This window comes from Psammomys obesus, unplaced genomic scaffold (genome assembly GCF_907164565.1).
Source record: "Psammomys obesus unplaced genomic scaffold, mPsaObe1.curated_primary_1811, whole genome shotgun sequence".
Taxonomy (NCBI): Eukaryota; Metazoa; Chordata; class Mammalia; order Rodentia; family Muridae; genus Psammomys; species Psammomys obesus.
The window spans coordinates 23,218,301-23,230,886 of record NW_026585644.1 but is presented as its reverse complement, the minus strand read 5'-3'; the positions used below and the strand labels follow the sequence as shown (position 1 = coordinate 23,230,886).

The window sequence follows — 12,586 nt, the reverse complement described above, 5'->3', positions numbered from 1 at the left end:
CCCACCAGCAGTTATCAAAAACTACCAATAGCAGTCTCATTTAGAAGCCTCACCTCCTCTAACCTGGGTTTTTTAACCCACTTGATCCTGTACAGATCTTGTGTGGGCAACCACAGCTGCTGTGAGGTCATATGTACACCAGATGTGCCATATGTAGAACACAACCTTTCCCAGAGCGTCTTCCCTTATTCTGGTTCTTGCATTCTTCTGGCTTCCATAATGTTCCGCAAGCCTTGAGTGAGGAAGGATTGATATTGCTGTCACCATGTTATTGGCGGAGCACAAACTGGTTGCTTGTAATTATCACTTTGAATAGTAAAGTGTCTTTATATTAACCACTGCCTATTGCTAAGAAGCATCAAAAGTGACTCAAGATAGAAACAAATATTTAGAAGGGAGTTTGACAACGTCATGTTGTCTTTTAGATAAACAACAACAATAGCTTTCCTTCTAGGGTCTGTGATGGTTCTCGCTATGAGTTTTGGCCATGTTTATAGTATCAGGAGTGAATTCCCTCCTATGGTGGACCAGGCCAGGCTATTGCCATTGCTCTTGGTTGCCCACCATAACTAGATGGTAAGTCCCTATTGTTAAAGACACCACATAGTTTGCTTTCAGAATACAGAGAAATCAGTCTGAACCCTGCATGCTACAATGATAACCTGCAAGATGTGCCCAGTAATGTAATAATGACAAGATTGTTTTTGGAGGTAACTAGCTGCTCTCTTGATTGGATTTGAGGGCTGCTTTACATTTTAGGTTCTTGGTGCTGTGCTAGACTCTGTAATCATGTGGCTGCAAACAAAGGCTCAGGGTTCCAGCCTTGGCATTGCATAAAGTGGATGGTACCACACCATCTAATACCAGCAACTGGGAGAAGGAAGAAAGGATCAGAAGTTCAAGGTCACCTTTGGTTATATAGTAAGTTTGAGGACAGCCTGGGCTGCATGAGACCCTGTATCAAGACCATTATCTAGATGAAGTAATTCATAAATAAATATAGCATTTACCATTGTTATAATAAAGGTGTGTTACTTTTGCATTAAGCTAACTCAGTTGAGTCATATCTGTATTAGCTGAGCATCAGATGTTGATAAGATAATAGCTCCTACTAAACCACAAAAGATAGTGCCTGATCCATGGCTCCAGAGTAAAGCAATCTTAAAAGGCAAAGTGGGTTGCTATTAACTTAAACTGTGTTAGGGCCTGAAAATCACAATAGTATATGGCTGAAATGCATGTCCAAGGTTTGGATAAACTGTTCTGCGAACTCAGTGTGGGAAGAGTCACTGGGAGCATTGATTTCCTGTTGCTGGTGAAATGGAATGGAAGGAAGAACAGGTTCACAGAAAAGCAATGGGCAGCTTGGTCTTAATGTGGGTCCCCTAGAAAATGGAGAGGGGGCTGTCTCTGACATAGATTCTGTTGCCTGCTTTTTGATCAGTACCCTCCTAGTGGGACTGCCTAGCCAGGACACAGGGGAAGATGTGCTCAATCCTGATGCTACTTGATGTGTTGGGGTGGGTTGGTGGGGGGGGACTCCCCGTATCTGAAGAGTAGGAGAGCGGGTATACGGGAAAAAGGAAGGTAGAGTGAGACTGGGAGGAGAGAAGGGAGGGTGCTACAATTAGATGTAGGGTGAATTATTAATAATAACCCCATAGCATTTGTCAAGTCATAATTTAAAAAGGGAGGGGGTGAATGGGCTAGATGGAGGTTGAACAAGACCAACTAGAATATAATTTTTATGCCTCCCAGGACCCTGTTTTTTTTCTCTCTCTCTAATAAGTTATGAAAGGCTTCTTAAAGGCTCTAAGAAGCAGCAGGCCAAAAAAGCTTTGTTTTTTGATGACTTGTTTTGTTGGTATATAGAGAATGGAGGAACTTTTCCAGAGCCTGTTCTCCTAAAACCATACACAGATCCTGTCTCATAAAACCATACACAGATAAAGCAGAGGCATATAACCATACAGAGTTCTGAGATGAGAATGATGAAGATGCTTAATGAAAGATTTGTCTACTTTGGAAATTAGTCTTTGGGTAAATGCTAGGATTCACCAGTATCCCTGATTCTTCAGTGTTCAAACCTCAAGTTAGTATTTGAGTTTTGGCACCACCTCCCTGTTACACATAACAGGATATATATATATATATATATATCTTAAAATCCCAAATGGAAATGGCTTTCCTTGGGTACTGACGACCATAGAGTGTCCCAAACCATATTAAATTCAATGAAATGCCTAGAGGTGCTAAGAGAATAATAACTTCCTGGAAAACCCCAGGGTAACCTTCCTAAGAATTCTGGAGAAAATATTAAATATAGAAGTATATATATTTTATAAGACATTAATTTAGCTACATTTTTAGTGCTCAACCTCATTTCAATTTATTCTAGCTGCTCAAGAAGCCTGGAGGTCCAAAAGACACCAATCAAAGGAGGCTGATTTCTTTTCACTCTTCCACTATCATAGAAATGCCAAGCAAGCAGATCTTTCCTCTTCCATACATACTGTAGAAATAAAGTCTTAGGGGTAAGATTGGGATTTACCTTTGCAATAGCAAAGAGGACTTCAGTTTTCGGTAGACTTTTCTGTGCTGACTGCACTTCTTGGGGCAGTCATAAGTCCCCTATTAAAGTAGCTCAATGGAAAATTCCTTGTCTTATGTTTACATCTTGAAAGCCAGTCCTTTGTTGCCTATAAATTTTGTAGCTCTGTTGTATCATGTAGGCAGAAGTTAAATCACCAAGAATGAAAGACTCTGCATTTCCATAGTAATGAAACTCAAAAAGGTCATTCATAAAGAAATATATATACTACTCTGCTGAAGACAGAGTGAGCTTTTTATAGTATATATGGCTTGTCTCTTACCATTTGTAATATAGTGTAATATGAAGCCTTCATCATTGGAGCTAGTTTCCTAAATAGAAACTAGCTTCCCAGTGAGTGATATGTAGAGAGTCACAGATAAGTTCATGTTCACTTTTTGGTTATTTCTGCTGTGGGAAGCCATCTCTTCCATTCTCGGATTTTCCCATCCATTCATTAAGACTAGATAGTGCTAGGCTTTGCAATGAAAAAAGAAAAAAGCAAGTTATACAATCTCTTTGTCCCCCACAGACCAAACACATGTAACAGAAAAGACTCAACTGGCATTTATCACAGAGAAAAGAGTGTATGGGGGTGTTCTAAGCAAAGTGCAGTGGAAATTTCCAGAATAAAATGGCCAAAATTACTCAATAGGTTTGGGTAGATCCTGGTCCTTAAAGGTAGATAAATATGGGTTTGTCACTCTAGAACTGAGTCAGGAAGAGTGGTAAAATGGACAGGATAAGAAGTCATGGAAGCCTGCATTAAAATCACCTGTCCTACAAAACACAGGTGGCTTGGATCTGAAAGTTGTAGGACATGCAGTTGGACATGGATGGGTTCACACCATGGAGGATTGTAATTGCCCTACTAATGTATATGGTGATGCATTTTGAGAGCAAAGAAAATGTGTATGGAAAGATCACCACCACTACAGGTGATCAGACAGAGGAGCCACGGGGTGGAAACAAGTGAGGAAGCCAGAGGAATAATGAGACTATCAGGTGGGAACCCAAATAGAATAAACAGCAGATATAACTAAAGCAAACTGCATACAGCATTTCTCGTTGTATGGAGGAAATGTTCACCAAAGCCAGAAAAATCATTGGCATACCTCACAAAGCACAATCCAATCAAAGAGTCCATGGAGATGCTTGGAAACATTTTCTCTCACACAGAGACACATCCAACTCCATCAGGAATTACAGGTCCTGTAAACTAGTGGTTCTGTGGCTTCTGCTGAAATTTCTGCTTGTTCCTGAATATAAGCACAGTTTGGACCCCAAAGACATATAAGGAATGTGATGACTGTGGGTAAGGCTGTGGGTAGGAAGTGTATGCCCTTAGTTTGACAGCTATGAACCTCAGCATCTACAGTCTAGTGTAACTAAGCATGACTTCTAGTGTGAATATATCCTAAATAAAACATAATTCACATATCCTCAAACAGCTGTTTGACCTTTATCTGGGACTGATGCACCTGTCCTTCAGTGAGTTGTATCTAACAGTATAACAATACTCCTCTGAACCTTGTACTTCTTTTTTGCTCAGAACTCCCAACCCCAGAGACATGCTACCACCGGGAAGCAAGACAGAATGTGTGTGCTGTTGTGATTTGCAACCTGTTATGAAATTATCCTCAGTGACTCCCCCAGATTTATGTACTGTTTAGGAGGATCCAAAATCTGAGGACAGTGGGCTTCACATTTAGTGAAAAGCTAGCATGCTGTAGGACTATTGGAAGGAGAAATAGGTGAATTTATAACGACTTATTTGTTAATGCTAATATCAGTATACTTTCAATAAAGTCATCTCATGTTTCCCAGTGGGTCATGAACAGAATATTAATATCTGGATTGATATCACAGACCTATCACCACTAGAAGCAAAATCAATCAGTCAATCAGTCAATCAATCAATACAGAAGCCAAATATGATCTAATGATTGTTTGAACATTGAATTGTTGCTTTGATAAACTTTCAAACTTTCTTCTTGCTTCAGCACCCAGAGGTTTGGATAAGTGTGAGCCTGGTATACATTGACTTTTGAAGCATTTATTTTGAACTAGAAATTAAGATACCACCTCTTTTCATAACTAATATTCCACAAGCACCAACTATTTGGATAAAACTAAATTCGGAACTTATGTTCATATACAAAATTAATTGGATTATAAAAGCCAACAAGCATAGCAATTATTTTAGTGTGTACCAATGAGGAATGTTTATTTAAAAAAAGAAAAACACACCCTGACCAAATGGCATTAAATCTAATTATCCTAGCAAGGTAAGCTTGTATTCTCGTCTTTGTCTACAAATAAAGAACATTTTTATTTCTGTGATTGTAGCAAGAGCTACAATAATAACCTTCCTCTCTAAATGAAAAATCTTGTGAGTTCATGCTAGAAACAATCTCTCCTTGAGGTGAGAGAGATGGACGTGGGAGAAGCCAGAGTCAAAATTACCACTTTGCTTTCACCCTTCTGACCAAAAGACAAGAGGACAGCTTGAAGTTTTCTTGGCAACCTTGATAGATTTTTCTAAAGGCCAAACTGAATATTCCAGGAACTCATGAATGTGAAGCCTTGAAGCCTAAGGCTCATGAAGAGGAGGAGGTCTAAAAGTTCTTTGAAGAATCTCTGACAATTCCAGCTATGGAAGCTTATGTCACCTTCATACCTGAGGCAAATACTATGCTCTCAGGGTTTCTGGGTGATCAAGAATTACCAAAGAGCCATGTGCTCGAGATACCCATGTACCTATGAAGAGCCACATGCCCTCCCTCAGTCCTTAGAGAAACTGGTGTGAACTTGCATTGTGTGTGTGTGGGGGGGGGGGTGCTCCTATGGATCTCACCCCAAACCAAGGGCAGAAAAGACCATTCTTCACCACAATATATTAAAAACTTGAAAAACTTACACTGAGCCATTCAATGAGGTAACACACAGCCTCAAAAGTAAACCTTGAGTTATGTGTCAAGAGAACCTCATCAATTATTAAAAGGTTAGAAATCAGGGTCTTAGCATATGTCTGTTGTCTTCAGTTAGAATGGAGAGCAGTTATCTCCCATTGAAAGATTATTAGCTCATTAAATTTTATAACCTCCACAGTTTTTTTTTTAATCACCTCCCAGATCTTTTTAGCGTTCTTTTAAATCTTGTTTTTGGTTTTTGTTTGTTTTGTGTTGTTTCTTCACTATAAAAAAGTGAAACTCAGCTGGATGTAGTGGCACATACCCATAATTCCAGCATTCAGAAGGTATAGGCCAAAGGACCATTGAGGTTGAAGCCTACAAGCCTGGTCTACACCTGAAAGTTTCAGGCCAGCCACATGATTACACAGTGAGACCTTGTTTCAATATATATATTTCACCCATTGAAATATATATGTGTATATATCTATATCTATCTGTATCTATATCTATATCTATATCTATATCTATATCTATATCTATATCTATATAGAAGGGAACACAGGTGCTGTTGGGAAGGAAGGAGGTGAGCTAAAAGCTAACTAGACAAGTCTAGTTATTTTTGTTCTTGGTTTTTAGCCACAGCTCTTTGCTGCTCAACTACCCATGAACTGTGTTTTCCTTTTACGGCTTGACATTCTGCCTCCTGTTTTTATATATCTTAAGTCGGTTTCCATTCTGGTCTTAAAAGAAAAAAAAAAAATCTATGGGTTTGTGTCCCCCCCCATTGTGTGTGTGTTTGTGTGTGTGTTAAAATGTCTAGCTAGTGGCAGAAGTTTACTTACAGAGAAATGTACGTTACCTAGACAGATGCTTATCTGTATTTTTTTGTTGTTGTTGTTGCCTGTGGAAATTTTTATTTCATATGACAATAGCTATTTTTTTTCTTTCTTTTTGAATATTTTTTTTCTTATCAGTTACATTTTATTAACTCTGTATCCCAGCCGTGTGCCGCTCCCTCATTCCCTCCCAGTCCCTGCCTCCCTCCCTCATCTCCACCGTGCCCCTTGCCAAGTCCACTGATTGGGGGGACCTCCTCCCCATTCATCTGATCCTGTTTTATCAGGCATCTTCAGGACTGGCTGCAAAGCTCTCCTCTGTGGCCTAACAGGACTGCTCCTCCCTTGGGGGGTGGGGAGGTCAAAGAGCCAGTCATTGAGTTCCTGTTAGAACTAGTCCTTGTTTCCCCATCTGTATTCTAATAGCTAAAAACTTCTCAGTGAAAACACATTGACAGGTTTTAGGTGAAATATTTTTCATTGCAGCTTTTTGTTTCAAAGTGCCTGGAAGTCTGTGCTTTTCATTTGTAGCCTTTTGTTCATGCAGCAAATAGTTTCTCAGAGCAAAAAAAAAAAAAAACCAAAAAACAAAAAACTGGTATCTTGATTTGTTGTAAGTGAAAGTATGATGGGCCCATAGCTCCACCAGGCACACAGCCCAAGTTCTAGCTCTGCTTTAAAGGTAAACAATAAAAATAAACAGCAGGGATCTTTGAGGACATTTATGTGAATAAGAGAAAATTAGGGGCCCTTATTATTACTGTGCAGTTTACTATTAATTTTGCTCCAATTTGCCTTTACTCTGTGTTTTAGGTGACTTAGCCCTTTAATCCTTAGGAATACGGAAAGCAAAAGAGAAGCAGTCCCTAGAGCCTTGTGGAAGACGATGAGGGTAACTAAATTGAGGACTCAGGAAATTCGTTATTTTGAAAATATCAATTAAAATGCTTTTCTGAAAAATGCCATCTTTCAAACAAACGAGTTCACTAAGGAAACATAATGTTGAAGAAGGAAAAGATGGATAAAAACAAAACAAAACAAAACATGTAGCATCAATAAACTTAAAACTTGCTGCTGTTTCAGCAAACTATCATATTTTCTAAATGTAGATTAATATATGCAATTCTTGTACTACGATGTTGACATAAAGATCACTTAAATGTTAAATATTGAACAACATTTTATACCAACTAATTTAGTTCATTTAGCTGATTTTTTTTTAAATGCAGCACATAAAACTGCTACACGATTTCTTTTTTAAATGAAAGAAAATGCCTTGAGAGTAATGGCATTCAAGGGCTTTATTTTTCAAAAGCATGCCCATCCCACCTTTCCTACCTATTTTGTTTATTTATTTGGTTGGTTCGTTGCTTCATGCAGCAAGCTCATCTGCATTTTTAATTTTTCTGTTTTGTTTTGTTTTTTCCAGGTTGCAGTTTGCTTTTCAGATCTGCCCCTTAGCAGGGGAGCAAAGGGGTAGAGGTGACTTCTACCTTGGTGAGGGCTGAACAGAGCTTAGCACCACCCTCTCCACAACATGGGAGTTACTACAGAACTCCTCCAGCATAGCAAAAACTAAAGCTACTTACTTTTCTGTCCTTCTGCAAATATTAGGAGACTTGTGGCTGAATTCCTGTCTTCCAGAGAAATAGGATTTGCCCATAAAAAAACTCAAGTGACATGAACAAAAGGGTCTTCAAATTTTCTGGCTCAAGCAACTTCCTTAGTAACACTCCAACATAAACCTCCCTTTTCAGAATGAAGCAATTAGATAGTATCTCCTCTCCTATGTACTCTTATTAGGCTTTTGTTAGCAATTACCAAGAGGTAGCAATCATTTCCACGGGAGCTTGAGAAACCTTAGAACCCCCTTCCAAACTCCTTTTCTGATCACTGTTCTATTACTGTGAATTTGTAAAAGTATTATCTACCACAACCTTGTTAGATCAATCTAATAATAAAATGCTTCTTACCTGTTCTGATCTTATTTTCATTGCCATCAGGTTTCAGCAAGTATAAGGTTTATGAACCAGTCCCCTGTTAGCATGGCCCTCTTAGAAAGCATATAAGTACCAGCAAACAAAAAATTCAGTTTTGGGTATGACGGAGACTGATGTCAAAAAGGAGTCCTGTTGAACAAGTGCTTAGGATGGTGTTTAATTCAGCAGGGAGCCAAGATACAGTAGTAGGACACAGGAAAGGGTATGGCATGTGTACACACAATAAAGAGTTTTGGTTTATGGTCATCAATCTGTCATCTGCCGAAAGACTAAGTTAGAGAAATAAATGACTTTTGGTTCTCCACACATGCAAAGGCTAAGTTTAGTTGTTACAAAAGTTTTGCTGTTGTATGTGCTGAAAGAAAAGCATAAACAGTTTTAAAAAATAAATCACTCAATTGGCTTCAGAAAAATACTTTAGTTCATATTTCATTGATTTGACCTTTTGACTCAAGATCAGGGAATGACTCCAGCATGAAAACAAAATGAAACAAAATAAAACAACAAAAATCCCCACAAAACAGAAACGAAGCATTTACCATGGAAAAGGCATTTCCCTGCCAGCTAACTTCCACTAGTTTTTATTGCATTATTTTTGAAATGCCAAGAAACTGGCTTTGGACATAACGTTTGCTGTTCAACTAAATCATAGCTGTCAGGATGCAATTGCTCACAACCATTAGCTAAACACCATTGTCTGACAAACTCCCTCAAGACAGACAGTATGTGTCCTAAGGTGTGTCTGGCACATAGACTCAAGTAACGATCAGTTAGGCTGGGGCTGTACCCCTTGGAGAAAACCCACAAACTCTTGCCCAAAGGAAGGAGCTTCAGTAACCTTCACGTTTTGAAAGACTCACAGTCTGTCCTGCTTCTAAGAGCGCCTCCCTGTTCTCAGAAATAAACAGCAGGACAAGCTACAGAAGAGAGGCCCAAAGCCCAAGAACTCTAGATTCCTTTCAAAGGGGATCAAGAGGTGGAGGAGAGGGGGAAAAAGAAATGCAAAGATGAAATGGCGATGATTTACAAAGTGAAGAAAAGAACCGTTGCGGAACTTGCTAGCAATTTTCACCAAAGCAGCAGACCCTTGAACTGACAAAAATTCAGTACAGTATACACATTAATGAACAGCTCCACCATCACAGGGCTGCTTTGTAAAGCCAGGAAAAAACAAAAGTAATAATTATATCCCCAAACAGAATTCTCATCAGAGTTGAGAAAAACCAGAGTGAAAGGCAATGTCAGCTAAGGTCTTAGCTAAATTCCACTCCTAATGGCCCCCAGCATTTAAGCTATCATGGATTAAAGCCATGAAAATAAAAATTTCAATTTGAAATTTCATTAGCATGTTGCTAAAAATGATCAAGAGAAGCATGGACACTGTAGGCTTTGTTGAAGTCGTTGGAAAACTGCTGTTTCATTTTAAAAACAATCTCCACCTGCCCCCTGCCTTCTAAGATCTTCTAGTAAGGAAAAGCCAAACTAAAGACCCTGGCTAGGCTGTCCTAATGCTGGTTTCTGGAATGTTGTAGATCCTCCCTGCCTCCCTCCCCTCCAGTCCCTTGGAAAACAGGACTCTCTGAAACTCAAGAGCGGGGAGGGAAGCAATCAAGGGCTTCCGAGCAGAAAGCCTCCTCCTTCCTACCTTCAAGTGCCCCCACACAAGGTGAATTATCTCCTTTTCCGGAGCGGACGGGCCCTCCTCACCTAAAGAGGTGGTGCGCCATTTTTCCTCCCGGGACCCAGAAGGCTTCCCTTCTGGCAAGGGTCTGTCAGTCCGGGGTTGGCGTTAGCTTCCAGCTGTGCTAGTGGGGAAGCCAAACCTATCTAGCTCAGCCCGGAGCCTGGAATGCATTGTCGGGAGACCCTGGGCTGGAGAGCTGCGATCCAGTTTCAGACAGCCTCAGGGTAACCCGGAGCCCCCGAAGTGCGCCCAAGTACACAGGGACAGGCTCGATTTCATGAGATTCTGATATCCGGGGACACATCCACTCGGGAGTTTAACTGGGCCCCGAAAAGACTGGTCTGTATGTGAGCATGTGGGGGCTGGGGATGGTGACGGTCCCCCGGGACTAAGGGTGTTTGCCCTGTCTGGTGAAGAGTCACTGACCATTGGCTAGCTGGAAAGATCGTGTCCTTGCTCCCCTTTGCCCACTCCCCCCTTCCCCGCCACAACCCGGGGCAAAGGCTCAGGCTGGGTCGCCCCCGCACAGTCACCACCGCCAGGGCTGTCTTAGGGGCCAGCGGCTGCTCCCGCCCAGTGCCGGGGTGAGTTCCCAAAGCTTCCAGCCGCCGGCCCCGGGTGGGCGCGCTAGGGGGCGTGGGGTGCAGAACTGCGGGGACTGGAGGGGAGCTCCGGGCGCGCCGGCGTGCCCCACCGAGGCTACTCCTTGTCGTCCACCAAGTCCTCCAGCTCCTGCAGCACTCGCAGGCGGCCGCTGGCGTCTATGCGGCGCTTCTCGCGGATGAGGTCCTCCAGGCTGTGGAAGCGGGCCGTGTGGACTTTGTTCTCCTCCAGATGCACCTTGAGATAATACTGCTGCTGCGGAGGCTGCGTGCCCGCGGGGACCTCCCCGCCGGCCTTGAACTCTCGCTTCCCAAAGCGGCACCAGGCGGCGAAGCTCTCGGAGTTCGTCCAGCAGATCTCCTCGCTCTTGAGGCCCAGGTGGCCGCAGGCGTTCTGCACCACCAGCTCGGCCACCAGCGGGCGGTAGCGGTACCAGCTATTCACCACCCGGCCCACGTTGGCCGCGCCCGCCTGGTACAGGCTGTCCTGGCGGATCTCGCCTTGGTGCAGGTGGATGATCTGCCCGCCGCCCACGTAGACCGCCCAGTGAGGGGCTGGCGCGGGCTGCTCGCTCGCCGGCTGGAGCCACAGCAGCTCCAGCAGGTCTCCCGGCTCGCAGAGCGCGGGCAGCGCCGTGACGGCGTAGACACTCAGGTCGGCGCCCTGAGGGCCGCCGGTCACTTTGGAGAAGATGCATTCCTGACCCCGGAAGGCGGAGAACTGAGTCTCGTTGAGGACGAGCTGGTGCAGCAGGTGGTGATGGCGGCGGCTGGGGCTCTCTGGGCAGGGGCTACAGCCTGGGGGGCCCTTCACACCAAACTTGTCCGGCTGCCCGCGTTCGTCCAGGTCCTCCTCCTCATCCGAGAAGAAGTAGGCAACCCCGACCCGCAGCTCGTCCTTCTCAATCCCAGATGGGTCCCCAGTGGGCAACTCGCTGTAGTTGAGGTGGGTGATGCGGTCCAGTTGGTTGCCCATCAATGACGCGGCGAGGCCAGGGCCAGGAACTGAGATCTGCCGAGGGAGAGAGGACACACACAGTCAGAGTCCGGGCTGACCCTCCTGGTGTCCCCTCCCCAAGGCGTCCTGTTCCCCTAGGGCCTGCAGCTTGCCTGAGCCCCGGCGCTGAAGTCGCCTGCTCCAGCCAACTTTGCAGATGCTCCCTGGGAGAGGGAAGGGGACACAGAAGAAGGCACCAGGTGTGGGGGGGGGGGGGGGGCAGAGCAGGCACCAAACCAGCTCAGCCAGCCTCTGACTCTGCCCGGGAACCCAGGAACCCAGCCCTGTAACTTCCACAGGAGAAAGCGCTGACGGGCTAGAGAGCGTATAAGGTTCAAGTGGGCGAAGAGAGCGCAGGTTGTGGCAGGGTGGGAGACGGATGCCCAGCAGGAAGGGTGGGTGTCAAGAGAAGCTAAGGCCCGAGGCTAGGACAGGCTGAGCTCACGTCGCGGTGGCCATCCTCTGCAGCCCACCTGCCCATTTTGCGCTGGGTCACACCCCATCCCTGACAGCGGCTTGCACAATGACAGACTCATTTTCAGGGATTCACTTGACATCAGCAACATTTTTTTTTTCACACGCGGGAGTCCAGACACCGACAGCCTGGTACATACACCCACAATGCTAACGTCCTACACCCACGATAACACATCTCGGCGACCACACACTGGCACCCTCTAACCCCCAGTTCCCACACAATTCCGGACCTACGCCTGCACACTTGCCAGAACACGTACACTCCAACACCGGGCACACCTGCCCACGCAGGCAGGTACACTCTGCCCTTTGCTTGCTTGCCTTCTCGCGGAAGCAATCGGGCGGGCTGCGCCAGGGCGAGGCTGCTCTGTCTAAAATAACCTAACAAAGAGACAGAGGAAGCAAGGCGAGACCCGTGGTGGGTATTAAATGTGCGGGGTGTGTGTGTGTGTGTGTGTGTGTGTGTGTGTGTGTGTGTGTGTGTG

General features: G+C 44.1%; 1 protein-coding gene across 1 annotated transcript in view; it reads right to left on the bottom strand.

Annotated features, from left to right (window-relative positions):
• Window positions 1-8,473: 8,473 nt before the first annotated feature.
• Lratd1 (LRAT domain containing 1) overlaps window positions 8,474-12,586 on the bottom strand; it is a 4,538-nt gene continuing 425 nt past the window's right edge. The window contains exon 2 of the mRNA XM_055625587.1: window positions 8,474-11,639. Coding sequence (XP_055481562.1) covers window positions 10,725-11,603 — 879 coding nt within the window. The 5' untranslated portion in view covers window positions 11,604-11,639 and the 3' untranslated portion in view covers window positions 8,474-10,724. The remainder of the gene's footprint in view (window positions 11,640-12,586) is intronic.